We start from the raw sequence: 27,794 nt of genomic DNA, 5'->3' as shown, positions 1-27,794 counted from the left end.
ACGACATACAATGGCCTACATGAACATCAGTGCATAAACAAAAATTTATGCTACAATTGAACATAATGGATCCATCTCCAGAAGGCTCTATGGTCTCTTGGACAGTCCTTGCTTGTGTCACAGAAATGCTGCCCACTCAGCAATGTGGTCCACTACCCACCTCTGCTGCAGGAGACTCCTGTGTTTAGATGCACACCGTCAGAGCAGGGTTTGTAGATCCTTGGTGTGAATACTTTCACAGCACTAGGATATTTTCCCAAGACCAGCAGATATGTGGTTAGCTCCAGATGGTGTCTAGGGAGCCCTGGTTTGAGTAGACCTAATTTTACTAAGTTTAATATAAATTATATAATATTCCTGAATTGTGTTACTGGCCTGCATTTATTGTGGTAATAATAAAAAAATTAATGAAAATGGCAAAGATCTTGATACTAGGAATAACTAGCAGTTATCAAGCTCTGTGTGTGTGTGTGTGTGTGTGTGTGTGTGTGTGTGTTGTGCACATGCCAGACATTGTTTTAAAGGAATTATTATGAATTAACCACTTAATCCCTCTCCCCCATGAGGTGGGTGGTATTAACATTTTGACGACTTCGCCAGGACCCTTAGGAATGTCCAACTCCCCTTTATTACAGAGTGAGGAGCTCGTGTAAACAGTCATCTTCTGAAATATCCACTCATATATTACATAATCTAATCCTAACAACCTGGTCTTCCTGACCAAACTCAATGTACAAATTATTTTATTCTCTAACTTTAGTTATCAGGTTAAGGGACTCGAATTAATGTTTGACCAACCCAGACTGAACAATTTAAATCCTTTTGGTCTTTCTACTTACAGTAAGGTTTTCTTTAAAAAATTTACACTTCGTTTAAAAACATAATTTTCTTTCTGAATGTTGTAAATGCCTCTAGAACAGACTCTTTACACGACCTTGATCTCCAGATCATAATTCCCAACGACCTCATGTTTCCTAAAACTTTGCAATATCCACTCCCTCAAGCACCCATACGTTCTAGAACGTAAATCTTTAAGGGTTACCTATAAGAACCGCAAATAGCGGATTCTAACAACTAGACTTATTTTCAAAGGCAGGTGAATCTGCCCTGTTATCCAGGCCTGGGATAAGCAGACAGCCTGTACTTGGGTGTCTAAATGTGACCGAACGACACGTTGCAGGGTGCAAGGCAACTGGTCACCGATAACGACAGATACCTTCACGGTGAGCGGGTTAACTTAAGACCCCAGGCATAGTTTAGGAGTGAGATTCAAACGCAAAGGGCGGCTACGTGTCCGGTAGCATTCCCTGCGGCAAACGAACACGGGAGGCCACGGTGCGCATACCCGCTCCCGGATTGTGCCTCGGGCCCGGCTCTCCGTGCGCCCGGGAGGACGCAGCCTTGGTAAGACAAAGCTGCGTGGTCAGTGTGGCTCTTTTCTTGAAACCGTGGGTGGCTCTGAAAAGAGCCTTTGGTGTCACAGGGCCCCCGGGGCACACGGCCGTTGCCGGCCCGCCTCCGCAGCCTCACTTGCCCTTGGCCTTGTGGTGGCTCTCCGTCTTCTTGGGCAGCAGCACGGCCTGGATGTTGGGCAGGACGCCGCCCTGCGCGATGGTCACGCGGCCCAGCAGCTTGTTGAGCTCCTCGTCGTTGCGGATGGCCAGCTGCAGGTGGCGCGGGATGATACGCGTCTTCTTGTTGTCGCGGGCCGCGTTGCCCGCCAGCTCCAAGATTTCAGCAGTCAGGTACTCCAGCACCGCCGCCAGGTACACCGGCGCGCCGGCCCCGACCCGCTCAGAGTAGTTTCCTTTGCGGAGCAGCCGGTGCACGCGGCCTACGGGGAACTGCAACCCCGCGCGAGAAGAGCGCGACTTGGCCTTGGCGCGCGCCTTACCGCCCTGTTTGCCTCGGCCGGACATTGCCAACTCGGGCGCGGAGACAGAAGAAAGACGAGAAGACAGACCCAAAGTAACGAGGCCGCCAGCCCCACTGAGCCCTTATATATGGTCCGGAGGTAGTGGAGCTGACCTCATCTGATTGGATAGTAATGGAGACCAACCAGAAAAGGAGTCCATCATCCCCTAATTTGCATGCACCTTTTCCAGTGATTACGTTACGCAGCGTTCGAACCTATCAGATACGAGGAACTCTGGATCCTTCATTTGCATACGGGACGTATAAATACAGTTGCTCGGGCCGCACGTTCTTTTTGTTTGGAGAGACTTGCCATCATGCCTGATCCGTCTAAATCGGCACCCGCGCCCAAGAAGGGCTCCAAGAAGGCCGTCACCAAAGCGCAAAAGAAGGACGGCAAGAAGCGCAAGCGCAGCCGCAAGGAGAGCTACTCCATCTACGTGTACAAGGTGCTGAAGCAGGTGCACCCCGACACCGGCATCTCGTCCAAGGCCATGGGCATCATGAACTCGTTTGTCAACGACATCTTCGAGCGCATCGCCAGCGAGGCCTCTCGCCTGGCGCATTACAACAAGCGTTCGACCATCACGTCCCGCGAGGTGCAGACGGCTGTGCGCCTGCTGCTGCCGGGCGAACTGGCCAAGCACGCTGTGTCTGAGGGCACCAAGGCCGTCACCAAGTACACCAGCTCCAAGTGAGGCGCGCCGGGCGCCCTGGAACCCAAAGGCTCTTTTCAGAGCCACCCACATAATCGAAAAAGGGTTTCGAACACGGTGAAGGGTTGTTCTGTAAATCAGTTCCGTTCTGTGCACCTTAGTGGTTTCCTGGTTACTGGGTCCGTGTGTGTGTGTGTGTGTATGTGTGTGTGTGTGTGTGCGCGCGCCATTGTGTGTGTGCGTGGAAGGCGAGAGTGTGTAACTGTTTCTTATGGAGGTCGGGGATGGTAACCGGCCTGGCGGTCAAGGATCCGTGTCCACCCTCCCCTCTGCGGAGGGCTGTTGATGCATCGCCCCGCTAAGTAGACACCTTGAGTTCTTCGTCCTTTGGTGGCTGCAAGGGTGCATCCCCGGCGCTTGCGCGCGTAGACTCCGAGACCCAGGCCTGTCTAAGCGCGGCGTGCGTCTGTGGGTGAAGGGCGCGGGTCACCTCTTTCAGGAGGTGCCAATCCCCCCGCCCCAGTGTCTCTGATGCATGGGCTGGGAAGTGAGGTCTCCGGTGTTGCGCGGCCCCAGGCGGTGTCGCCTGCAGCTGCATCCTTGCCTCGACCAGACATCTTGATCCTGAAGCAGTGAACATTTCTGGGAGAATGTTGGCGTAACTGGACCTTACAAAGGCAAAACGTTTGAAACCAAAAGGGAAATGGAAGCGTCTGGTGAGCGCGAGCCACATGTAACAAGCCGATTTCTGCTGCGGGTAGCTTTAGCCTATGTGGGGATGGGGGAGATCAATTCAGGAGGAAAGTAATTCCCCTTTTATGTAATTCCCCCTTTTCTGGACAAATAGCTCCCTCTTTCAGCCACATCATTTTCTGTGAAGCATTAGTGACGCAGAATTACCTCTTTTTTCGAATTTATGGCATTTATTAAGGGAAGTGTCATCTTGACTCAGGGAAAGCGCTTTGGCACGAAGAGCCTTTACTTGGAAAAGGACATCTATTTGGCTTTTCTTCGTTGTAAATAGGGGATTCCTAACAAGCACTTCCTTGAGCCACTCTGAGATTTAGATGTACCGATTGGTCGATTGGTCGTGTCATCCGCTCAGGCAAGGAACAAACATTTAATGAAAGGTATCAGTCGTGTTTTGCAAATCATCTCCAGAGGAAGCTGGTCGAAGCCGGGCTGGGCGGGAGGGTCTGAGAACGTCACAGTCCGAGCTCCCTCCGCCCCAGCGTCTGGAAGCCCACCCACCCTGTTCCTTCTCCTGCGTGGGTCCAATCTAAAGGAATTTAAGATCTGACACGTTTTTCAGTTGGCATCTAAAATATTTTTATCCTTAGTTGTTATAGTTACAAGGGCGCAACTCCCAACGTAGGACGTTGTAAAAAAGCAAAATGGTCACATCAAAGAAATTAAAATAAATTTTTAAATAAAGTTCTTGAGCTTTGACACATTTTCAAATAATGCTCTTATAAAAATCTTTCTTACTGAAATATGCGTGACACGATCACATCAATCTTTTAAAGATATCTATTGAAATAGCAATTCAATACTGTAATCAATTCTTAGAACACATGATCAAATTCTTCGTTAACAGTGAGATAGTCTACATGATCCTTTTTTTCCTCCCTGAACTCACCCCCATTGTACTTCTTCCTGAGAATTTCATCCAAATGTAAGCTATATTTTTGAGTGTTTTCATCTATTACCTTTCGTTACACACACACACATACACACACACACACACACACCAACGTAAATTGAAATTTAAAAATACTTGCAGGTGACAAAAAGTGTTTTAAAAGTCATCTGGGCAGTACACATTTATTGAAAACATAAGTTTTGATAGCTAGTTATCACAGATACATGATCGTAAGTAATTCTCAGTTAGAATTTTAGTGAAACCTACCTCATTTATTGGGATTGATGGTGGTTCCTATTGCCTCACTTTATGCATCAGTGGACATATAGAGTATTGTTATGCTTACAATGATAGCAATGTGCATCATTTCATTTCCATTATTAGTGTATATCCATAGATACACACTCTGAAATGATATTTACAAAACAACACAACACAACTCATAGATACGGAAGTTTTGCCACAGTTATTTTACTCAATTCTTTCCCTGCTAGTTATGATCCCCAGATTTGAAAACAGTAATCTACATCAAAATCAACACCTTTAATCTTCTCAAGAGCTGTCTGATTCTTCTCGGAAACTACAGAATCCAGTCCTACACTATGAAGCAGGGGCCTCCTGATTGGGTCTGAGCCCTCCTCTACCTATAGATGGAAGGAGATTAGGCATCACTATCTTAACGAGCACTTCTGGTAACAGGAAACTAGTGTCCCAGATCCAGGTCATTCTCTACTTTAATAATAAGCTTCAGACCTAGGTTTAATAAAATGAAACTTGTCTCCAGTAGTGTGGGACTGTGCTAGCAGTGAGAAACAACGCAGTTTATTTAGTCCCTAAAATAAAATCAAGAAGCAGAATAAACATAATTCCCAAATACAGTTGCATGAAAATGTTTTGTTGTGGGTAATGCAAAATGTCGATTAATTTCTCAGTCCCTTCACTCCTCAGACACACAGAATTGGTGTGAAGTAAAAGGAGGAGGAGGAGGAGGAGGAGGAGGGGAGGAGGCTGCCTTTATTTGCTGAACAGTGTGGAGGATGCTGAGGCAGCCCCAGGGGAAGAATGGGCCTGGTTGGGCCCTCTCCTACCACGGGAGTGAGAATCTATTAAGGACGATGCAGAGCGACAGAGTTCCTGCCCTTGAGAATTTATAATGAAGAAAATGGAGAGAATCTGAATACAGAGCCCAGTCAGTAATACTACTACAACAAAGAGAAATGTCTGTGGGGCGCCTGGGTGGCTCAGTTGGTTAAGCGTCCGACTTCAGCTCAGGTCACGATCTCGCGGTCCGTGAGTTCGGGCCCTGCGTCAGGCTCTGGGCTGATGGCTCAGAGCCTGGAGCCTGCTTCCGATTCTGTGTCTCCCTCTCTCTCTGCCCCACCCCCATTCATGCTCTGTCTCTCTCTGTCCCAAAAATAAATAAACGTTAAAAAAAAAATGTTTGCATTAAGTTGGAGGCTGAAGGAAGGGGTTCACTGAGTATTTAAAACTGCTTAGACTCACAGAGTAAGGAATCAACACAATGGAAGACTTCTCTAGGCCTGAAATATGAAAAGTACAAGCCAAAGAGTAAGGCTCTGGAAAGCACTGGAAGGATTTTGCAGGTATCCCATCTGAGATGTATTTGAGAGGGGGCACCTGGGTGGCTGAGTTGGTTAAGCCTCTGACTCTTGACTTTGGCTCAGGTCATGATCTCACGGTGAGTTTGAGCCCCACATTGGGCTCTATGCTAGCAGCGTGGAGCCTGCTTAGGATTCTGTCTCCCTCTCTCTCTCTGCCCCTCCCCTGCTTACTCTCTATCTCCCTCTCAAGATAAATAAAAATAAACTTTAAAAATAAAATGCATTGAAGAGACTCTCTCCTCCCCTCATCTCAGCCAAAAATTTTAAGTCCAATTTGCTAATTACTATGGAGTAAACCAAAGATGGAGAGGGAAGGGCTATCTCTTTAATAAAAAAGTACAAACGCAAAACAAAGAATTTAGTGTAGGAGGCTAAGATTTGATGAAAGCGTGACATCACCGGAGATGGACACCCCTAGGGGCCAGGAATCAGAAGGCCTCTGCCCACCTCTTGGGACTGAACTGGAAATCCAAATCCTGGGAAGTGTTTTGCTTTCAGACTGGGATGCTCTTGTGGTGGTTTTTGTAGTCTGGGGTATTTTTTAGAGCGAGAGAAGCCTGGGCCACAGTCAAGCCTGCTGCTTCAGTTATAAATAAAGTGGGCAAATTAAATCCACCTTGCATATGGTTTAGTTGTGTGTATGTGTTTAAAGTGCTCCATTCGTTTTGTCAAAAAGGCTCTATCACCATTTACAAGGCTTTCGTTAAAAGTATATACCAAAAACAAACAAAAAACAAAACAACCAAAATAGGGGCGCCTGAGTGGCTCAGTCCGTTGGGCCTAGACTTTTTGGCCTAGGTTATGATCTCATGGTTCTTGTGAGTTGGAGCCCTGAGTGGCCTGGGACTCAGAGCCTGGATCCTGCTTCAGATTCTGTGTCTCCCTCTCTCTCTCTGCCCCTCCTCTGCTCACGCTCTCTCTCTCTCTCAAAAGTAAACATTAAAAATTAAAAAAAAACCCACATAAACCGATCTCCTAATATGAATGATTTTAGCAGAGTATGATGATGGAGGCCACTACCTGTGCACCCGCTGTTCTGATTTTTCAAACAGGAACTGTGGTGCCCACAAAAAGCTGCTTAAACTGAACACTGCTTTCGTGTATTTGGCAAGAGGCAAAGGAAGGAAGGACCAGCCCAAGCGTCACCACCAAGACTGAGCCCAACACCCAGGGTCTCATCGAACCCCACTTCCGTCTAGCGCACGCAGACCTAATCCATTAAGAGACACGGGGGGTGCTAGTAGGGAGGTTGGCCTGAGGCCTTCCTGGAGGTGACCGGGTCTCTGCCTAAAGCTAAGGCCGCGCCCTCTCTGGCTGCTGGCTGGGTAGATGCTGACTCAACGCGCCTTTGCAGGGTCTGCGCCTTTGAAGGTCCAGTCTCGCTTTCCGTGGCGCATTGCAGCGCCCCCCAGAACCCTGCTGGAGCAGCACATCACAACCAGAGCGGCTGGCAGTCTCCTTTCTGAGCACAGAGGTGGCTCTGAAAATAGCCTTTGGGTTCCAGGGCGCCCGGCGCGCCTCACTTGGAGCTGGTGTACTTGGTGACGGCCTTGGTGCCCTCAGACACAGCGTGCTTGGCCAGTTCGCCCGGCAGCAGCAGGCGCACGGCCGTCTGCACCTCGCGGGAGTGATGGTCGAGGCAGGGGCCTGGCTGGCGATGCGCTGGAAGATGTCGTTGACAAACGAGTTCACGATGTCCATGATCTTGGACGAGATGCCGGTGTTGGGATGCACCTGCTTCAGCACCTTGTACACGTAGATGGAGTAGCTCTCCTTGCGGCTGCTCTGTCTTCTGTGCTTTGGTGACGGCCTTCTTGGAGCCCTTCTTGGGCGGAGTGGGAAGGATCCGGCTTGGCCGGGCAGCGCGGGGGTGGGGGTGGGGGAACGCGGCGGTGGGGGCTCCGGGGCTCAGGCAGCGCGGGCACAGGAGCTCCAAGGGGGGCACGGATGCCCGGGTGGGGGCGGCGGGGGCGTCGCAGGGACGCGGGCTCGGGGCTGGCGGGGTACGCAGGAACGCCAGGGGGCGGCTAGGGTGGAGGTAGCTGGGGCGCGAGGGTGCGGGCGAAGGGGCAGGGGGCCGCGGACCGGGCACCGGAACCGGGCGGTGCGATCGCAGCAACCGAGATGAGTGCGCCGAACGCAGGCAGCGCTATTTATTGTGTCCATATTCAAATGAAGCCTCCAAGTCGTGGGAATCTGATTGGACGGCAGGCTCTGAGCCTCCGGGACCGCTAGGAGTTTATGTAAATAGCGGATGCTGGCTCTTATTTCCTATTGGACGGCAATCCCACCAATCCGAAGACACAGGTGCCTCGCGCTGGGAGTCAGGTTGAGCATCTTTGTTCAAACCGGGAGAGGAGGGTCCTTTGTGTGGTCACCGGTTCTGGATGGGGTACATAATAATAATAAAAATAAACATAAACAATAACAATAATAATAATAAATAAGGAAATAAAAGTCTGTTTAACGCTGCATCTCCATCTTCTCCGGGCAAGGGGTAAACACATTTCTGAGGCCCAAAGCTAGGGAGGACAAGCTGATGCTTATTCAGCAAAGGGGAATGGGAATAACTTAACTATTTATTTCCCATCATTCCCCCAACAAAAGGCCAATGTCAGAATTCAGGCGTAAATCCAAATGGCTGAACACTGAAAATCTGTGAAGGCACTCACATTGGAGGTGTAGCAACAGGGCAGACTTGCAAGTGGAAGGACTGATGAAGGGGCTTCCGGGAAATAGTCCTTTGATTTCAATGCTGACTAATTTCTTTTGAAGTGATCGCTGCGTGCTAGGTACTCCGTATCTAGGGTCTCATCTTGTCTGTGAACGCATCAGAACACAGGCTTATAGAATTGTTAAAGGCTAAACTGAGGCCTACCAAAAAATATTAAGAATCTATTGAACAAAAGTTGCTTAGAATCAGGCAACATCCAATTTAACAGATAGAGAAGATTTCCATGGAGCCGTACAAAATGAAAGACTTGTATCGGCAGAACGGAGAGGGAACAAGAAGTCACAGGAAAGGAAAAATAGCATTATTGCAAGGTCACTTTCTTTTAGAGAATGGAAGAGGCCTATTAGACTGATTACCTCACTAGTACTGATCAGTGTTGCGACCGGTGCAACAAACACCGAGATCAGGGTCATGACGGTAGGGGAATGTAAGGAAAAAAAGAGAGAAGAGAAGACAGTTTGGGAACTGGAGGGTCCCCTGGGCTGATGGCCCAAGTGATGGCTTTATTGTTGCTGTACACAATCTTTTATATCAAGACTCTTATGGGTCAGGCCATTCTAAGAATAAACAGGTTTCACATAATCGCTGCCAACCAAAACATTTAGTTCTGTGTTCCTTGTGAATTTTCTAAACGGGTCACAGCAAGACCTTGTTGATAAGATTGCTAGCAAAACACAGTTCTCATGTTTGTTTCTATTTGACTCGGGGTAGAAAAAGGGGAGGTAACATTACTGCCAACACCCACAGACCACAGGCTTCAGGAATTAACTTTCTCAGCCTTGACAAGGCTTTCGTATGCCCTTGAAAATGGGGGAATGGGAGGGGGAACCACCGGGTTGCCTGAGTCAACAGGGAACCATTGCTCGACCCGGTCTCAGCCTGGCACCAGGCCCAGCCTCCCACAATCAGGGGATTCCTGATTCACTGGAGCTTAATGCTCCACTTCTGGGACAGCTGACACTTGCAATAAATTCAGTCTTGGTTCCGTGACATGGCACTTAGCATGAGGCACTCCATTTTGGATATGTTGTCTTGTTTTCACAAGAAGTTATCAGTCCCTGAGTTGCCTCCCCCATTAAATTAACTCCTATAGACATGAGTTAAGGTCTCCTATATGTTAAATGCCAAGATGGAAATATAAGGTGTTAAGAATTTACTTACTTGAGCATCACACCTGGGAAGCTCAGAAATGCAGACTCTTGGGGTGCCTGGGTGGCTCAGTGGGTTGAGAGTCCGACTCTTGATTTGGGCTCAGGTCATGATTTCATGGTCTTGAGATTGAGACCTGTGTTGGGCCACACTGAGCATGGAACCTGCTTGGGATTCTCTTCTAATCTTTGCTCCTACCCTGTGCAGTCTCTCTCTCTCTCTCTCTCTCTCTCTCTCAAAATAAATAAACATAAGAAAAAATAGAAATGCAGAATCCTGGGCCCCATTTCAAAGGTATTGACTCAAAAGTTGTATTTTTTTCTTTTTTAAAAATTTTTTAATGTTTATTTTTGACAGAGAGAGACAGACAGAGCATGAACGGGGGAGGGGCAGAGAGAGACGGAGACACAGAATGGGAAACAGGCTCCAGGCTCTGAGCTGTCAGCACAGAGCCTGACGTGGGGCTCGAACTCACAGACTGCAAGATCATGACCTGAGCCGAAGTCGGATGCTCAACCGACTGAGCCACCCAGGCCCCACTTTTTCTTTTTTTTTAAGTTTATTTTTATTTATTTTGAGAGAGAGAGAGAGAGAGAGAGAGAGAGCAAGTGGGGAAGGGGCAGAGAGAAGAGGGAGACAGACTCCCAAGCAGGCTCCACACTGTCAGCACAGAGCCCGATGTGGGGTTCAATCTCAAGAACGGTGAGAGCATGACCTGAGCTCAAGTCAAAAATTGGACTCTTGGGCACCTGAGTGACTCAGTCAGTCAAGTGTCTGACTTTGGTTCCGGTCATGATCTCACAGTTTGTGGGTTTGAGCCCTGCACTGGGCTCTGTGCTGACAGGTCAGAGCCTGGAGCCTGCTTCGGATTCTGTGTCTCCCTCTCTCTCTATCCCTCCCCCGCTCATGCTCTGTCTCCCAAAAATAAATAAACATTAAAAAAAAAAGAGTTGGACACTTAACTGACTGAGCCACCCAGGTGCACCAGATGTATTTTAAACAGACTCAGATGCATATCACACTTTGAGAAGGTCTAAGGTCTGGTCTGGGTGTCACTTACCTGGCCACTGTAACCATCCAGAGCATTATCCAGAGGCCAGGAAACTTAATGGTGCCCCCAACAGACAAAATGGATCACAGCTTCAGAACAGTCAGCAAGATGCTTTCAAGATACCCACACAAATGCCCTCTATGTACAAATATGTCTGTACAAACATGTCTTGTGTGTGCACACATGTCCTGTGAGATCCATGGGCCTCTTGAGATTGTGGGTGCCTTGAGCTGCTTTGGATATACTCAGCATTGACCATTTTATCTATTTACCTTAAAAAATGGAGTTGATTTAACAAACATTTCTATAGAGCTTATCATGATCTAGGTAACCATTTAATACATAATTCACATTAGTGCTGATAAGACCCTTTCCTGGTATGTACTATTATCAACTCCATTTTATGGATGGGTAGCAAAAGGCTGAAGAAAATATGTCCTGAGTTAAACACATGGGAGGCAGGAGCTGACCCTGAAAATCAGGCTGATTGGTGCCAAGAAATTTTAAATATTTGGATAGTGAATTGCACTCAATTTTGAAGAAGGAACACTACTTATGATGTGGTGTGTAGAAGAAAAATAGTAAAACACCAATGCATCACTCTGTGTTTCAGTTTCTGACAAAAAAAAAGTCCAAAATCTTATAATTGGTCTCTCCTGGAAAGATGAAAGTATTGTAGATGAAATTGTACTGAATTCTACAATCGCTGACTCCATTAAAAGAATAAAGCCTTTGAATACAAGGTGCCTTAAGGAAATAGAAAAAAAGGCTTGTTTCTGGATCATTACCCCAAACCACTTTTGTAGCCATCATTATTTTTTTTCTGTGGGAGCTTAATGAGTATACAAATGATAGTCTTGCTTCCCAGCACCAGTGGGAGACGTCGGAAGCCCGATCTTGCACACGAGGTGCACTCCAAGCAAGAATCTCTTTTCTTTTGCCTGCAGATTTCGTGAGCACAGACTTCTCTGACATATTCTTGAAACTCACTGTTTGGAGAAGGTCTTTCTGTCTCAGTGAGGCTCACTTCCGGTGGATATTGAAGCTCTAAGACATTTATAATGTTGGGGAGGAAATGCTTTCACTCCACCCTCCTGGCTTTGATAGCTGGTTCTGGAAAGTGAACCGACAACAGGCAGATTGACAGGAGAAAAGGTGTATGAATTTATTAATTTTTATTATTACATGCATGGGGGCCTCCCAGGGGAAAAGGGTGACTATCTCCCAAAGCGGTGAGATTGGAGAGCTTATATACCATCTTTTTTTTTTTTGAATGTTTATTATCTTAGAGAGAGCACGCACACACGAGCAGAGGAGGGGCAGAGAGCAAGAGGGAGACACAAAATCCGAAACAGGCTCCAGGCTCTGAGCAAGTGTTCAGCACAGAACCCAATGTGGGGCTCAAATCCACAAACTGAGATCATGACCTGAGCTGAAGCTGGACACTCAACCGACTGAGCCACCCAGGTGCCCCTTGAGAGCTTATATACCATCCTAATTGGAGCAGGGGAGGGGGCTGTGGGCCTCTGAGGGGGACAGTGAATGGTGTTTAGGAAAGATGAGTGGGCCCTTTGGAGAATAGATAGCAGGTGTGATAGTCTGTGACAACGTTTGTCTGGTTGTGGCATGGACTTCTTTCTTCCCTCCTGTGATGAAACCCCAGGAAGGTATTGATGGCAGTTAGGGTCTTTTTTTGGGGGAGGACCTGTCTTTTTTTTTTTTTTTTTTACATTTTATTTATTTTTGAGAGACAGAGAGAGACAGAGCACAAGTGGGGGAGGGGCAGAGAGGGAATGAGACACAGAATCTGAAGGGGACTCTAGGCTCTGAACTGTCAGCACAGAGCCCAACGCAGGGCTCGAGCCCACAAACTGTAAGATCATGACTTGGGCCGAAGTTGGACACTCAACCGACTGAGCCACCCAGGCGCCCTGGACCTGTCTTTTTTTTGAGAGAGGGAGTGAGCACTTGGGAGCATGGAAGGGTCAGAGGGAGAGAGAGAGAATCCCAAGCTGACTCCACACCCAGAGCACAGTCTGATGCAGGGCTCAATCTCACCAACCATGAGATCACAACCTAAACTAACATCAAGAGTTGGATGCTTATCCAACTGAGCCACCCAGGCGCCTCTAGAAGAATAATTTAAAAAGGGGGTCGGATGATAAAAAAATAAAAAATAAAAACATTTTTTTTTCCTTAATGGTTTCAGTGCACAGTGCCTGGTGCTCATAGCAATTCCTTAACTATGTTCAACAAATGATGGAGTCAGTGAAAGGAGCACATTTCATCATCCTGAATTCCTGTGCCCACCACGGACACCATCCTTTTTCTCTGCTGGGATAAAGATGCTGTGCAGTGTTTTTGCCCCACCCCAGCCTGGTGTCTTACACATTCCCACCAATGAGCATTGCTGTAGATGAAATGTTGCAAGCCCCCCCGCCCCCAACATCAACAGCAGCACTCGCTGCTTATGGATCCTGCAGGGGTGTGGGGTGGGGGGAGGGCTCTGCGGGGAGGCAGCACCCTGAAGATGCAGGAAGGGTGCCAGACCATAATGGTTGGGGCGGGGAGCTGCAGGTAGGTGGGTGCTTGCAGTGCCAGTGCACGCACACTGGAGCTCTGCAGAGAAGAGGTAAACCTCCTTGCATGCTTTGCAGGTTCACAAAGCAAAGAAGGAAGGCAGCTTGGCCGGCCTTTGTCCTGGAGACAGCCTCCAGCGTGCACCTGAGACAAAGGCTGTGGCGGGGGTGCTGGGGCTCCCGTGGCCGGCCTTGCGTACAAGACCCTGGAGGAGACAGGTGCTAACCCCGCACCCATGCAAGGTTTTGGGGTTGCTTCCCAGGCTGGGCCTGTCCTTTTCTTCCTGTGCTCATTTCCATGTTGTTTCAGCAGGCAGGAGAGAGGGAGTCTTCAGTCAAATCCCAGCTCCAGGTGGGAATGAAAGGCTGGAGACCACGGTGGAGGGGAGGTGGGGGGCGGGTCAGGGAACTGAATCTGGTGTTGGGTGAGCAGCTTGTGGGATGGATCATTGCCATCTCAGTGACCACACAGACACGCAGACACAAAGGCCAGATGTGCTGGCCCCTCAGCCCCTGAGCTGCACAGCTACCCATTCCCCACCTAGGACAGGTTTCGGGTGCCCCCAGGGGCTGGGGTCAGGGGACAAAATGCTCTGGAGGCCACACAGGCCTTTCTGGTTACTTGTTCCTCCACGAGAGTGAGCTCCCGTCCTCATGCGTATATAGTATATTTCTATTACTTCCCGTCTACATACAGATATGCAAAAGTCATGTGGGGAGCCTGGGTGGCTCCATGGGTTGAGTGTCTGAATTTGGCTCAGGTCGTGATCTCAACCGGTTCCTGAGTTCAAACCCCGATGCGGGCTCAGTGCTGACAGCATGGAGCCTGGCTCATATCCTCTGTATCCCTCTCTCTCAAAAATAAACTAAAAAAAAAGGAAAAAAAAAGTAAAAATGTTGGGGCACCTGGTAAAAATGTAGGTTAAGTGTCCAACTTTGGCTCATGTCATGATCTCACAATTTGTGGGTTCGAGCCCCGTGTTGGGCTCTGCACTGACAGCGAGGAGCCTGCTCGGGATTCTCTGCTCTCTCTCTCTTTCTCTCTCTCTCTCTCTCTCTCTCAAAATAAATAAATAAACTTAAAATGAAACAATCAGGAATCACCCTGTCCCACTAATCTGACTGATAGGCCCCTGCTGTCCCCTCCCTAAAGGAAAGTGACCTTGCAATAATCACCCACCTTTGGCCCCTTATGACTTCCTTGCTTCCCCCCTTTCTGCCTATAGAAGTCTTTCATTTTCGGCTCCTCCGAACGCCTTCTTATCTGCAAGACTGGGTGCTGCCTGATTCGAATCAGTCTTTGCTGAAATACACTCTCACAATTTTCAATGTACCTCAGTTTCTCTTTCAGCAGTGCTGGTATCAGAAGTGGGACCTCAGGGAAACCCCTGTCAGTCCCAGAGCAACCGGGAACCAGGCACAGGCACCTGCTGAGCTCCTCTGAGCCCATGGCTGTCTTGACGCCTCCAGTGGTCATGGGTAAGTCCTGGTTGGTCCTGGTCCTCCTGTGTTATGAACTTTCAGACTTTATCAGAGCATGTCTCTTTCCAGACTGGAAATCGGCTGAAGTCAGACTGGGTCCGACTTAGAAACTGGGCTAGGTCTGGGGTTGGATTGGGTCCTATGTGAGGCCTCAAGTAAATCAGATTTTGTTTAAAGGCTGAACAACCAGAGATAATCTTTTTCCTTTTAAGTTTTAATTTTAATTTCAGTTAGTTAACATACAGTGTAATATGAGTTGCAAGTGTAGAATTGATTCAACAACTCCCAGTGCTCATCACAACAGGTGTACTCCTTCATCCCTATCTCCCATTTAATACACCCCCGACCCATCTCTCTTCTGGTAACCATCAGTGTGTTCTTTATAGTTAAGAGTCAGTTTCTTGTTTTGCCTCTCTCTCTCTTATTTTCCCTTTGCTCATTTGCTTTGTTTCTTAAATTCCACATATGACTTAAATCATACAGTATTTTCTTTCTCTGACTGACTTATTTCACTTAGCACATAATACACTCTAGCTCCATTCATGTTGTTGCAAATGGCAATATTTCATTTTGTTTTCATCACCGAGTACTATTCCAATGCATGTATATACCACATCCTCTTTATCCATCATCAGTTGATGGACATTTGGGCTCTTTCCATAATTTGGCTATTGTTGATAGGACTGCTATAAACATTGGGGTGCATGTACCCCTTTGAAACAGCACACCTGTTTCCCTTGGATAAATACCCAGTAGTGCAATTGCTGGGTCATAGGGTAGTCCTATTTTTAGTTTTTTTGAGGAATCTCCATACTGTTTTCCAGAGCGGTTGCACCAGTTTGCATTCCCACTAGCAGTGCAAAAGAGATCCTCTTTGTCCATCATCAGTTGACAGACATTTGGGCTCTTTCCATAATTTGGCTATTGTTGATAGTGCTGCTATAAACATTGGGGTGTATGTGTCCCTTTGAATCAGCATTTTTTTATCCTTTGGGTAAATACCTAGTCGTGTAATTGCTGGGTCATAGGGTAGGTCTATTTTTAACTTTTTGAGTAAACTCCATACTGTTTTCCAGAGTGGCTGCACAAGTTTGCATTCCCACCAGCAGTGCAAGAAGGTTACCCTTTCTCCACACCCTCACCAACATCTGTTGTTTCTTGAGTTGTTAGTTTTGGCCATTCTGATAGGTGTGAGGAGGTATCTCATCCTGGTTTTGATTTATATTTCCTTGATGATGAGTGATGTTGAGCATCTTTTCATGTGTCTATTAGCCATCTGGATGTCCAAAGATAATCCTGAGACACAGTGGCCACAGTGGAGAACTTTTAACCTAGATGAAGAGGTGTCCCAGAGAAAAAGGGGGCTCAGCCAAGTAGTCACCATAAAGGCTCGACAGAAAATTGTTTTTCCTCCTTTACAGTTTCTGGTGACCAAGATGAGACCTGCTGGGACACCAGACTCACTCCAGAACCTGCAGATGATGTCCTGGGAGTAAAAGCAGGAGCTGGCAAAGGGTGAGAAGGCTTAGCAGATCTCCATCTGTGGTGCCTGATGGAGAGAGGAAGGTGAAATCTCACGTTGTCCCTTTCTTTCCAAATTCGGACTGGCAGGAGAAAAACATTTTTAAAAATTAGATCTTTGTTTTTTTTTATTAAAAAAATTTTTTTAATGTGTATTTATTTTTGAGAGAGAGAGACACAGAGCGTGAGCAGGGGAAGGGCAGAGAGAGAGGGAGACACAGAATCTGAAGTGGGCTCCAGGCTCTGAGCTGTCAGAACAAAGCCTGACATGGGGCTCAAACCCGTGAACTACATGATCATGACCTGAGCCGAAATAGGATGCTTAACTAATTGAGCCACCCAGGCTCCCCTAAAAGGATTTTTTTTAAAACATGGCTCTATCATCACAGGTTGGCCAAACTGGAAGCTGATATTCAGAGCCTGCTAGGAACTTATTTTTAGGCCTCTTCTCCTAAGTTAAAATAAAGCTATGTACACAGAGATAAAGGAAAACATTCTGAAGCCTTTTGTGCTGAAGCATGTACTGAAATATTCCAAAGACACACAGCTATAAACCTAGGACATAGGAATCTTTTGCTTTCCATTGTAGTTGGAAATGTCCCTGATATCACGAAGCAAATTGAGTGTAATATGGCTGGATGGCTGCATCAGCGCCTTGATATCACTCAGGCTCTAATATGATTCTTTGGGGGAATTAAAAGCCACTGTCCTTATCCCATAAGGGATTTTGCTTTGCAAAAGCAGAAATGCAGTTCTAGAAACAATTCAAGGTCCACCCGTCTTTACCATTCCCCAAATGTCCTGTATACATTTCATGATGCTTGCAGATACCGTAAAAGATCAGGATTTTGGAGGGGCACCTGGGTGGCTCTTGGGTAAGGGGCTGACTTCAGCTCAGGTCATGATCTTGCTTTTGTGGGTTTGAGCCCCACATCAGCCTCTGTGCTGACAGCTCAGATCCTGGAGCCTGCTTCAGATTCTGTGTCTCCCTCTTTCTCTCTGCCCCGCCCCCGCTCATGTCTGTCTCTCAAGAAAAAATAATAATAATAAATAAAATTAAAAAATTAAAAAAAAAACCTCACAGAGGACAGATGTCAGACACCAAATCAAAGACACATTTTCAGGGGCACCTGGGTGACTCAGTCAGTAAAGCATCCAACTTTGGCTCAGGTCACCATCTCATGGTTTGTGAGTTTGAGCCCCATGTAGGGCTCTGTGCTGACAGCTCAGAGCCCACTTCAGATCCTCTATCCCCCTCTCTCTCTTCCCCTCCTCTGCTCATTCTCTCTCTGTCTCAAATAAATAGCTAAACTTAAAAAAATAAGAAATTATAACCAGGATTTTTTTTAACATTTAAGTAATCTGCACAGACAGCAAAGATTTTGTGTCCTACTAAAATACCTTACTGTGTTTCACGTTGTCTGTAGCAGGTTTTTGATTATGTAAGAAAATCCAGTTTTCTCATCTTACGCCATACCACCCTGAATGCCCCTGATCTCATCTGATCTTGGAAGCTAAACAGGGTCGGGCCTTTAACATCTTAAACTGCCACTTTGGTCGAGTAGATGAGTAAGTATTATTTCATAATAATCTGTGATCCTATTTAATCAAATGTCCAAACCTTCTGACATTTTCCCCAAATCAAATTCTAAATGGAGCCTTAAATTTTTTTAAATGTTTATTTATTTTTGAGAGAGAGAGAGAGAGAGAATGAGCAGGGGAAGGGCAGAGAGAGAGGGAGACACAGAATCTGAAGTGGGCTCCAGGCTCTGAACCATCAGGATAGAGTCTGACATGGGGCTCAAATCCATGGACCGTGAGATCATGACCTGAGCTGAAGTCGGACACTTAACTGACGAGCCACATAGGCTCCCCATGTTGTCTTTAAACTTAAAAAAAAATATGTATATATACATACATATATACATATATATATACGTATGTATATATATATGTATATATATATATTTATTTTTGAGAGAGAGGGAGACACAGCATGATCAGGGGAGGGACAGAGGGAGGGAGACATGGATCCGAAGCAGGTTCCAGGCTCTGAGCTGTCAGCACAGAGCCCGACGTGGGGCTCAAATCCATTGACTGTGAGATCATTACCTGAGCTGAAGTCGGTGGCTTAACCGACTGAGCCACCCAGGAGCCCCTGGAGCCTTTTGACCTCAAAATAACTTTGACATTTCCCAGAGGGATCCTGGAATATCTCAAAGGACGTGTGTCTCACCTTGTTAAAGAAAGACGTCAGACCAGTTAGCTTGATTTGATATGCAATTATGGTATACAAATCATGCAGCAAGCACCTTCAAACACATCATGGTAAACCTTAAGTTGTATGTGTGGGTGTATGTTACTAATATACCATGAAATGCTCAAAGTACATAGAAATCTGTTGATACTCTCCTTGTCCAGCTAGCACCTTAAATTGTATGCCACAGAAACATCTACACTTCCTTATCAAAAGAACACTCACCAAATCTTTGAGCATGGGCATTTTTAAAAGTATTTTTATTTATTTTTGAGGGACAGAGAGACAGAGTGTGAGCTGGGGAGGGGCAGAGAGAGAGGGAGACACAGAATTTGAAGCAGGCTCCAGGCTCCAAGCTGTCAGCACAGAGCCTGGTGTGGGGCTCAAACTCGTGAACCACGAGATCATGACCTGAGCTGAAGCCGGGAGCCCAACTGACAGAGCCACCCAGGCACCCCTGACCATGGGCATTTTTAACTTTTGCCATTTACAGACCGTTGTTTTACTCTGACGTTCTTGCAAGAGCAAGATTCAGCAAAAGGACCCTGCTGAGTACTCTTGACCACGGACCCCACTGCCAAGCCACCAGGTGTTGAAACTTGGGTGCGTATTCCAAACTGAGGAAGGCTCCCCCTGCCATCTGGTCATTTGTAAACACCAGATAAAGCCACTGGCCACATATCTCGGGCCATTGCTGAGGGGGATAATCTAACCTCCAATGTCTGTTGGATTCTCCACAATGCGATGCTGGCAATCCTGTCATTCTGCCCGGCACAAACCTTCCCCTTGATTTCCAATGCCTCAGCACACACCTCCTTACTCAGTTAAAAGATAATCAAGACTGACTGTGGCCAGAGGGTCAAGGGGTTTTTGCTGGGCAGCTACTGGTTCAGTAGCAGAATCTGCAACATCAAGAGTGAAGGGGAGGGGGAGCCTGGGTGGCTTGGTCGGTTAAGCCTCAGATTTGGGCTCAGGTCATGATCTCCATGCTGACAGCTCAGAGCCTGGAGCCTGCTTCAGATTCTGTCTCCTTTTCTCTCTGCCCTTCCCCTGCTTTGCTCTCTCTCATTCTGTCTCTCTGTCCAAAATAAATAAACATTTTTTTAAAAATGTAGGAGGGATTATTAAAACAAGACTCCAGACCCCAAATATGGAGTCACTTCTAAGCCCCAGCTCACCAAACCGAAACAATCAATGACAGTGTTAGCTCTCCCAGAAATGGGAACTTCGACCAGACAATCAGGATTCCCTGGTCAGCACTGGTGACAAAATCTGCCTGGTAGGCCCCTGCCGTCCCTTCCCCAAAGGAAAGTGGCCTTGCCATAAGCCACCTGCTTTCTTGCCTGGAATTACTTCCTCATTCCTGCACCCTTCTGCCTGGTTAAGTCTTTCATTTCCTACAGCTCCCTGGCACTCCCTGCTATCTGCTGGGAGACTGTGTGCTGCCTGATTTCAATCAAGTTTTGCTCAAATAAATTTGTAACATTTTTAAGAGGCCTCAGTTTACTTTTTTTTTTTAATTAAAAAAATTTTTTTTAACGTTTATTTATTTTTGAGACAGAGAGAAATAGAGCATGAACGGGATGGGTCAGAGAGAGAGGGAGACACAGAATCTGAAACAGGCTCCAGGCTCTGAGCTGTCAGCACAGAGCCCGACGCGGGGCTCGAACCCACGAACTGCGAGATTGTGACCTGAGCTGAAGTCGGACACTTAGCCGACTGAGCCACCCAGGCGCCCCGGAGCTTAATTTTTTAATGTCTATTTATTTTTGAGAGAGACAGAGACAGAGCATGAGAGGGGAAGGGGCAGAAAGAGACACACAGAATCCAAAGCAGGCTCCAGGTTCTGAGCCATCAGCACAGAGCCTCATGCAGGCCTGGAACCCATGAGCTGTGAGATTATGACCTGAGCTGAGTCAGATGCTTAACCCACTGAGCCACCCAAGCGCCCCAAGAGGCCTCAGTTTACTTTTTAACAGAGGAGATCTAGAAACCGGATCGCACATACGCCCGAAAACACAAAACCTGACATTTTATGAGAACGATTTTCCTATACTTGATGTATTTGATAGGTTTTGAGTTTTCAGGAGAGGTGGTCTGCATCTGGGAAGGGAGAGCTCTGGAGAGATGTGCACTAGGGTGTTGGGAAAGGAGAATGGGGCAGATGGAAGGGTGTAGGGAGGAGGCTGGGGGCTGGGGAGGCAGCCGGCCTCACCCACAGGACCGTGCCCTGGGGACACCCCAGGCCATGAGGTTTTCTCCAAGGTTCCCCCTCTTCCCCTCCAGGGCAGCCGCACTGCCATTGTCACCCGCATGCTAGGAAATCGCGAGGATGTCCAAAGACAGGGGTGAAAACATTAAGGCACAAACGTGGACAAAACACAACAGATTCCAAGCTCAGACACTAAACTGAGGGCGCAGCAAAGGCGATTGGGAAAGGGAAGCTTTGGAAAGCTCCAGAACGTGCCTCAGCCAATCGGGTAGGATTGTTTGAACCAATCCAGATGGGCTGTTCTGGTAAATACCAGAGGCTTGGCTCTTCCTGTTCATCTCAGGGGCCTCCTGAGACTGACTGTGTGCCCAAGGGATGCCCCCCAGGCGGCTGTGGGCGTGAGGGGGCCCTGAGGCCAAGGTCCCGCACCCCCAGCCTCTGCGCATCCCGTCACCGCCTGCAGTATTGCGTCTCCGCGCCCCTGTGCTACACCTCTGCACATCCCCGCACCATCTGCAGTTCTGTGCGCCCCCCCCCCCCCCCCCCCCCCTCCCCCCCCCCCCCCCCCGTCTTCCCCCACCTCTGCACTTCCCGGCACCTTCTGCAGTTCTCCATCCCCGCGGCCCTTGTGCCCAGCACCCCTACACCTCCAGGCACCGTTTGCACTTCTGCGCTCCCACCCCAACGCCCTGCGACCTGCACCTCTGCACCCCTGTACCCACCCCCCGCTTCCACCCGGCCCTCCCAGCGCGCTGGAAGGGCGGCCGGGGGAGAGGGTTCCGCGGTCCCCCACCTGTGCTCTGTCGTCGCCCCGCTCGCCCCGCCCCGCCCGGGGACCCCGGGGGGCGGCGCTGGCCGACGATAGCCACGGGGGCCACCAGCAGTTCCAACTAAGTGACTTTGTGCGGGGTTTCCCGACGCCCTTGGCTCTCAGTTCGCGGTCTTGGGAGAGAGCCAGCTTTTCAGACTCGCTTGGGAACGGGACTGTGGGAGGGGGGTGGCGACGGGAGGCTCTCGTTCAGAACTCCGGATCCACCAATCCGTGGTAGGCCTGCACTGGGCATCCGGTTGCCCAGGGTCAGCCCCTCCAAGGCTCTGCCTCGTCTCCTCCTGCTGTGGGCTGTCTGCAGCCTCAGGCTGTCTCCGACCTCCGTGGCCAGCCCTCTGCTGGGACAGGAAACGCATCCTAGTATCTGAGAGAGGGAACCACCTCCAGTAATTTCTCCAAAGTGGGAATCGGCTCAAGAAATGCTTTTCCCAGGGGCTGGGGGAGGGGGGTGGAGGCGGGAGCTTTGGCTGCTGTTTCAGCTTCCTTATTCCGCGTACCCACGCGAGCTCCTGCACACCGCCGGCCTGCACCCCGGCTTCTCGCTCACTTCGCCTCCCCACCTGTGGTTTGGGTTCCCATCTGCATGACTCCCATGAGTTCTCTCTTGTTAGTTACACATATTTTGTTGTTTGTCGGTTCCTATTTGTTTCACAGCGTGTGATTCTGATATACACAGATTTATCTCGTGTTCCTTCAGGGAAAAGCTCCAGTTCTTTCCCAAAGCTACCAGCATACACTATTACTGAATTCAACTTGCCTCCGTGGGTTGATACTCACTTTTTTTTAGTGGCTTGTTTTTTTCCTACAACGAATGACTGGTCTTGACTTCAGAAGTCAGAGACCTGAATGCTTTTTGCAACTTCCACTCATCATAGAAAGTAGTTGCCTGCTGCTGTTCCCAGAAAAATAGATAACCTGGCCTCTGGCTTCGTTGCCTCCTGCAACTGGGCCCTGGGACCTTCTGGAGCTGGTCACACCTCCCTCCTGCATAAGCATTGGCTATCTACATGGCCACCTAGCATCCACCCATAATGTGCCCCCCCTTCCGCCTCCCATGGCCACCCAACATCCACCTATAATGTGTCCTCCCCACCTCCCACAATCCACCCATAATGTGCTCCCCCTTCTGCCTCCCATGGCCACCCAACATCCACCCGTAATGTGCCCCCCTGCCTCCCAACATCCACCCATAATGTGCCCCCCCACCTCCCACAATCCATCCATAATGTGCCCCTCTTCCACCTCCCCTGGCCACCCAACATCCACCCATAATGTGCCCCCCTCTGCCTCCCACAATCCACCCATAAATCCTGAGCTTGCAGCCCGGCTGTGGCCTCTACTGCCTCTTACTGTGGGCCATTTTTTGCTATTTTAAAATATAGGGGTCTTACTATTATTATTCAGGTATGCTGAGGTGACCACCATCAGAGAGACAGCTTTTGGGGGCGCCTGGGGGATTCAGTCGGTTAAGCCACCTGCTCTTCATTTCGTCTCAGGTCATGGTCTCAAGATTCGTGGCATTGAGTCCCACATCAGACTCTGTGCTGACAGCGTGGAGCCTGCTTGGTATTCTCTGTCTCCTTCTGTCTCAAAAACAAATAAACATAAAAAAGAGAGCTAGAGAGTGCTGTGACACTCAGTTACCCAGAGGAAGGGGCACGTGGCTGCACATGACTGCATGGGGAAGCCCTGGGTCTGCAGGACCTGCAGCCCTGGGTCTGCACTAAAGGTCTTGTGGGCAAGACCTTGTGGGCAAGGAACTGGTAGCCATGGCCTCGGCAGTCCTTGCTGGGGCCCCAAGGCCTCAGATGTCAGGGCTTCAGGATGCAGAAACTAGGAGGCTATGTTCTTCTAGGACTTTCTGCCCTTCCTTACAGGAGTCAAGTCTCCTTTCTTCCTCAGGGGGCTACTTCTGTGGGTTCCCAGGGCTGGGTCTGTTAAGGAACCAGGCTGGTACGCTGGCGGAAAAACCAAGCGGCACTCGGAGATCTTGGTGGATCGGAGACTTATTTAACACCGGTGGGTCAGAGGAGTCCATTTCTCCAAAGATCTGAGCCCTGAATGTGAGCGGGAAGGGTAATTTATAGTTATCAGCCTCCATATTTGTGTGGGGGTGGTTGGTGGTTTGCACATGCAGCAAACAAAGGAAGAAGAACCCGGAGGAGGGGTCTCTAAGCTAGAGACCAGAGTTTGCTTTAGCTCAATCAGCCATCTTTGGTGTACTTTATCCACTTCTCCAACATTCCCCCCTTTGATGCCTTTTAAAAATACTTTTAGTAAGCATCACCTTTCAGTTTTACAGGTTGGTACTCTCAGAAGGCTAAGATATGTGCAGTAGTTTGGCGAGGAACAGTGTTTTCAATAAAATGTACCATGGCATTCAGTATACAAGGGCCGATGGATATAAGTAAAATTATGGAGACGAGGGGTTCCGCCAGGGCAGGAAGCCAGGATGCCCAATCTGTGAGATCCCATCCTTTCCATTGATACTTTCCTGTTGTCTAAATTGAATTCGTTCCTTGAGTTCCTTAACCTTAGTTGTAACTATTCCTGACTGGTTTAGGAAATAGCAACATTCCTTCCCCAGAGAGATACAGGTCCCTCCTTCTTCTGGAGTGAGGAGGTCGGGGGCTTGCCTATTTTGGAGGGTCACTGCCGCCAAGAGTTTATTTGGCTTTGTAAGGTTACCAGAGAATCTGCCACCCGTTCCACCCGTTCATTTAGCTCTTGAGATGGTCTATGGTATAGTCCTATGGATGAACCTGTGCCTCCTATTCTAGTTCCTATTCCTGTCGAAATTCCCGCTCCTATCAGAATGGGTAGCAGGACTGCCCATTTAGCCCGGGACTTGAGGCTAAAGGCTGTTAGGAGCTGATCTTAAGTGTATATGGATATATCTGGGGTTAGGAAGACGGAATAACATATCTGAGTCCAGCTGGCCTCTAAGCATCGGTAGGACGAATTAGAACACAGATAGAACACTCCAGGGGTTAAACACAGGGTTGCATTCCTCTTTAAGGTTGTATTTCTTCCTCATAGAGAGGTACTGTTCATACCTTCAGGGACTGTACAGATTAGATTCTCGGCATTTGTGAGCCAGACCCCAGTGGCCAGGGGTCCAATTAAGACAGAGGTGTTGGTTTTGAGATTTTCAGGAACTTCCCAGGTCGAAGGGATAGGAGTGGCTAAGTAAGCCCTCCGGCTGAGGGGAAGCACATCCAGCAGGTTTGGGCGTGATTATTTATTTTGTGGAGGACTGGTAGAGTGGTGTTAGTCCAACGTTGGAGTGGGGAATTGGTAAGCATCTGATTGAGGGCTGAAAGGTTCAAACCTTGGTAGGCTGCCCGGGGAAGTGGTTGCCTTTATGGCTTGTATTACCCTATCCTGGGTATCCTTCATAACTGTTTGAAGGGACCTGTTGTGCACCTCTCTCCCATCCGAGATCCCCCATTGAGGAAGGTAAGTGTAGCAAGCTCTCTTCCCTCTCTGGAGGCCGTTGTTGTGACATGGGTTCCCGACATTTTGGGTTATCTCTATGGTCCAATACTTATCATTGAGGCACCGGGTGACTGACAGAGTGGATGTTTTCCCCTTGTAGCAAACTTTGTGGAGGGAGGTGAAGGCGCTGAATGCCCTTGACTCCCTTACTGTCATATAACAATCCTGGGGGCAAAGTGGGTAAGAGGCAGTTGTGAAGGTGAGAGAGGTTATCATAATATATAGGCAATACTTAATAATTCTCCCATTCAGAGGAGGTATGTGAGACCCAGCATGCATCTTTTGTCCCATGTCCAGCTTGTTGGTGCATTCTCTATCAGCCCAACAGTAAGAATTAAGATCAGGGCTATGGCACCAGTAAGGGGCAAGGGCTGGCAGAGTTGCATCCAAACCCCTGGGCTCGGTCCACATGTTGATTCCTCAAGCTTCTGTCATGCGCAGGCCAGCCAGCTTCCAGGGCGTGGCTGGAGCAGGGCTGGAGATCTCAGGAGCCAGTGTCTTTTTGAGGGTCAGTTTAAGCGGGTTGACTGGATCTGGATCACTTCGCCAGGTTGAGGGTTCATCTGAGTTGGCCTTAACTCTGGAGTGATGGACCCATGGGGTGATACCTGAAACTGAATCCTCTATTTGGTTGTATATCTGTAAAGTCCACCTCCAAGTCTTTGAAAGGGGTGGGTTTCTGGTAACTGTCAGACCAGGTTTAGGGAAGATAAGGTTTGCATATTTAGAGATCCATCCTGTTCAGGTGCTTAAATAATCATATGCCCATGGGGTCTTATTATTATCTACATAGTATAACAAACACAGAAGATTGCCTATATATGAAATACTGTAACAATTTTCTGAAGTTTACCTCAAGTTGTCTAGTTTAGGCAAACAACAAACATTTAAAGACAATCATAACTAGCATTTAACATCCATAACTGTGCATTCTTGAAATTTAGTTGTTCTAAAACTCACCCTTTCCAGAGATAGCAAAATTGAGACCAATGCATTTGTAGAACAAATCCAGTCTTAACAAATCTGGCCTAATTATTTATATAAGCTCAGCAAGAATAGGGATTGGTCATGAGGATCTTTTAAAGTTTGCTTTGCTGGAAACTTTTATAAGGAATCTCCGGGTTGAACTTTTAATAGCCTCTCCAGGCCGGAAGCCAAGCCAAATACTTGCCATCAGACAGGCTGCAATACCTGTAGAATTGGGCAAATTCCTCTTCATGAGGTCTCAAAGAGATCCTGAGGTTCCTGCACCTGCCAGGAAATGACCTTCTTTACTCATCTGGTGAGGTTGCAGTCATGTGAGATTACGGGAGAGACCCCCCCCAGAGGAAGTGCCATCCCAGGCCACCCTCCCTCCTTCTCCATACAGCCTTGCTCATCTTAACATCTGACAGCTCTTCTATTCTTGTTGGTCTAGTAAAGGTGCAAACTGGTCTCACGTTGTTGCCAAACAACATTTAGACCTTTATTGTTTTTTCTCATTGGGGTCCATTCAACGTATAGCATTACATTAGTTTCAGGTATACAGTATCTTTGTTCGATATTTGTATATATCGTGAAATGATTACCGCAGTAAGTCTGGTTAATGTCCACCACCCCACATGGTCACAAGATTTTTAAGATCTATCCTCTTAGCAACTTTCGAATATGAAATACAGTATCACTAAGAAAATAGTTGTTCTTAACTCTGCTATAATTTCCATTTCACTGATTTTGCCTTAAATTCTGTACTTTTTTAGTTTTGTTGAAGAAGTCCTTCTGTGCCTCTGGGTGACAAATGTACTGTCCTACGTTTTTGTCTGTTAACATCATGGTATTGGCTGTGAACTTTCTAAGACTGGTGATTGCTTCAATTCTCACTTCAGCTCACCTGATATGTGTCTGTCCATCTGTGTGATCTCTCTGCGTCCTTCTGCAAAGTTTGGCTTTCTGTGTTGTAGAGTTTGTTGAATACTTCAAGGAGGCTTTCAAATAACACGTAAGTGTTCATAAATCTCTAATTAAAATTTTTGGGTTATAACTTGACTTATTAACACTTTAGTACAAGACCTTTACAATGCTGTTTCCTTCTGTATCTAAGTGCTGATTTTTCCTTGTTAAAAAAAAATCACAATAAATGGAGAACTTATACAACCTTTCACCCTGCATTAGATGAATATAATCATAGATTTAAAGAGTTTGCTTTGTAGTTTATTTCTTATTTTTTGGCTTAATAATTTCTGCTTTTATATCTACTTTTTTACTTCGTGTTTACTTTGGTTTACTCTGTTTTTCCTTCAGCATACTGAGTTGAACGGTGTATTCAGTGTCCACAGCAAATTACCACAAAGTGGGCACCCTGAAGTAATAACAGACCTTTATTGTGTCATGGTTCTGGGGGCTCCAAATCCGAGGTTCCCTTTGAGCATTCTGTGCCTCCATGTAGCTTCTTCTGGTCGCTAGTGCTCCCTGGCCGTCCTTGGCTTGTAGACGCATCACCCCAATCTGTCCCCATCTTCATGTGGCTTTCTGCATGGGTGTGTGGCCCAATTTCCCCGTTTTTCATAAGGACACCAGCCATTGGCTTAGGGCCACATGGGTCAAGTATGACCTCATCTTAACCTGATTGCATCCATAAAGACCTTCCTTCCAAATAAGGTCACATTAAC

General features: G+C 47.7%; 2 protein-coding genes and 1 pseudogene across 2 annotated transcripts; 1 reads left to right on the top strand and 2 right to left on the bottom strand.

The window, feature by feature from the left end:
- Positions 1 to 437: 437 nt before the first annotated feature.
- LOC125934816 (histone H2A type 3) lies at positions 438 to 1,979 on the bottom strand. The gene has a single exon (XM_049648418.1). The coding sequence runs from the start codon at positions 1,917 to 1,919 to the stop codon at positions 1,527 to 1,529; it is 393 nt and encodes a 130-aa protein (XP_049504375.1). The 5' UTR covers positions 1,920 to 1,979; the 3' UTR covers positions 438 to 1,526.
- Positions 1,980 to 2,175: 196 nt separating this feature from the next.
- LOC125934817 (histone H2B type 3-B) lies at positions 2,176 to 2,692 on the top strand. Its single transcript, XM_049648419.1, has one exon. The coding sequence runs from the start codon at positions 2,232 to 2,234 to the stop codon at positions 2,610 to 2,612; it is 381 nt and encodes a 126-aa protein (XP_049504376.1). The 5' UTR covers positions 2,176 to 2,231; the 3' UTR covers positions 2,613 to 2,692.
- Positions 2,693 to 6,357: 3,665 nt separating this feature from the next.
- Positions 6,358 to 27,794, bottom strand: part of LOC125935107 (H2B.U histone 2-like) — a 27,439-nt pseudogene continuing 6,002 nt past the window's right edge.

Source organism: Panthera uncia (assembly GCF_023721935.1).
Source record: "Panthera uncia isolate 11264 chromosome A1 unlocalized genomic scaffold, Puncia_PCG_1.0 HiC_scaffold_17, whole genome shotgun sequence".
In the NCBI taxonomy this organism is placed as follows: domain Eukaryota; kingdom Metazoa; phylum Chordata; class Mammalia; order Carnivora; family Felidae; genus Panthera; species Panthera uncia.
Note: the sequence above shows the minus strand (reverse complement) of the source record. Positions and strands in the feature narration are given on the sequence as shown.

Coding starts and splice junctions, on each gene's coding strand:
- LOC125934816 (XM_049648418.1), bottom strand. CDS start 1,919: ATGTCCGGCCGAGGCAAACAGGGCGGTAAGGCGCGCGCCAAGGCCAAG.
- LOC125934817 (XM_049648419.1), top strand. CDS start 2,232: ATGCCTGATCCGTCTAAATCGGCACCCGCGCCCAAGAAGGGCTCCAAG.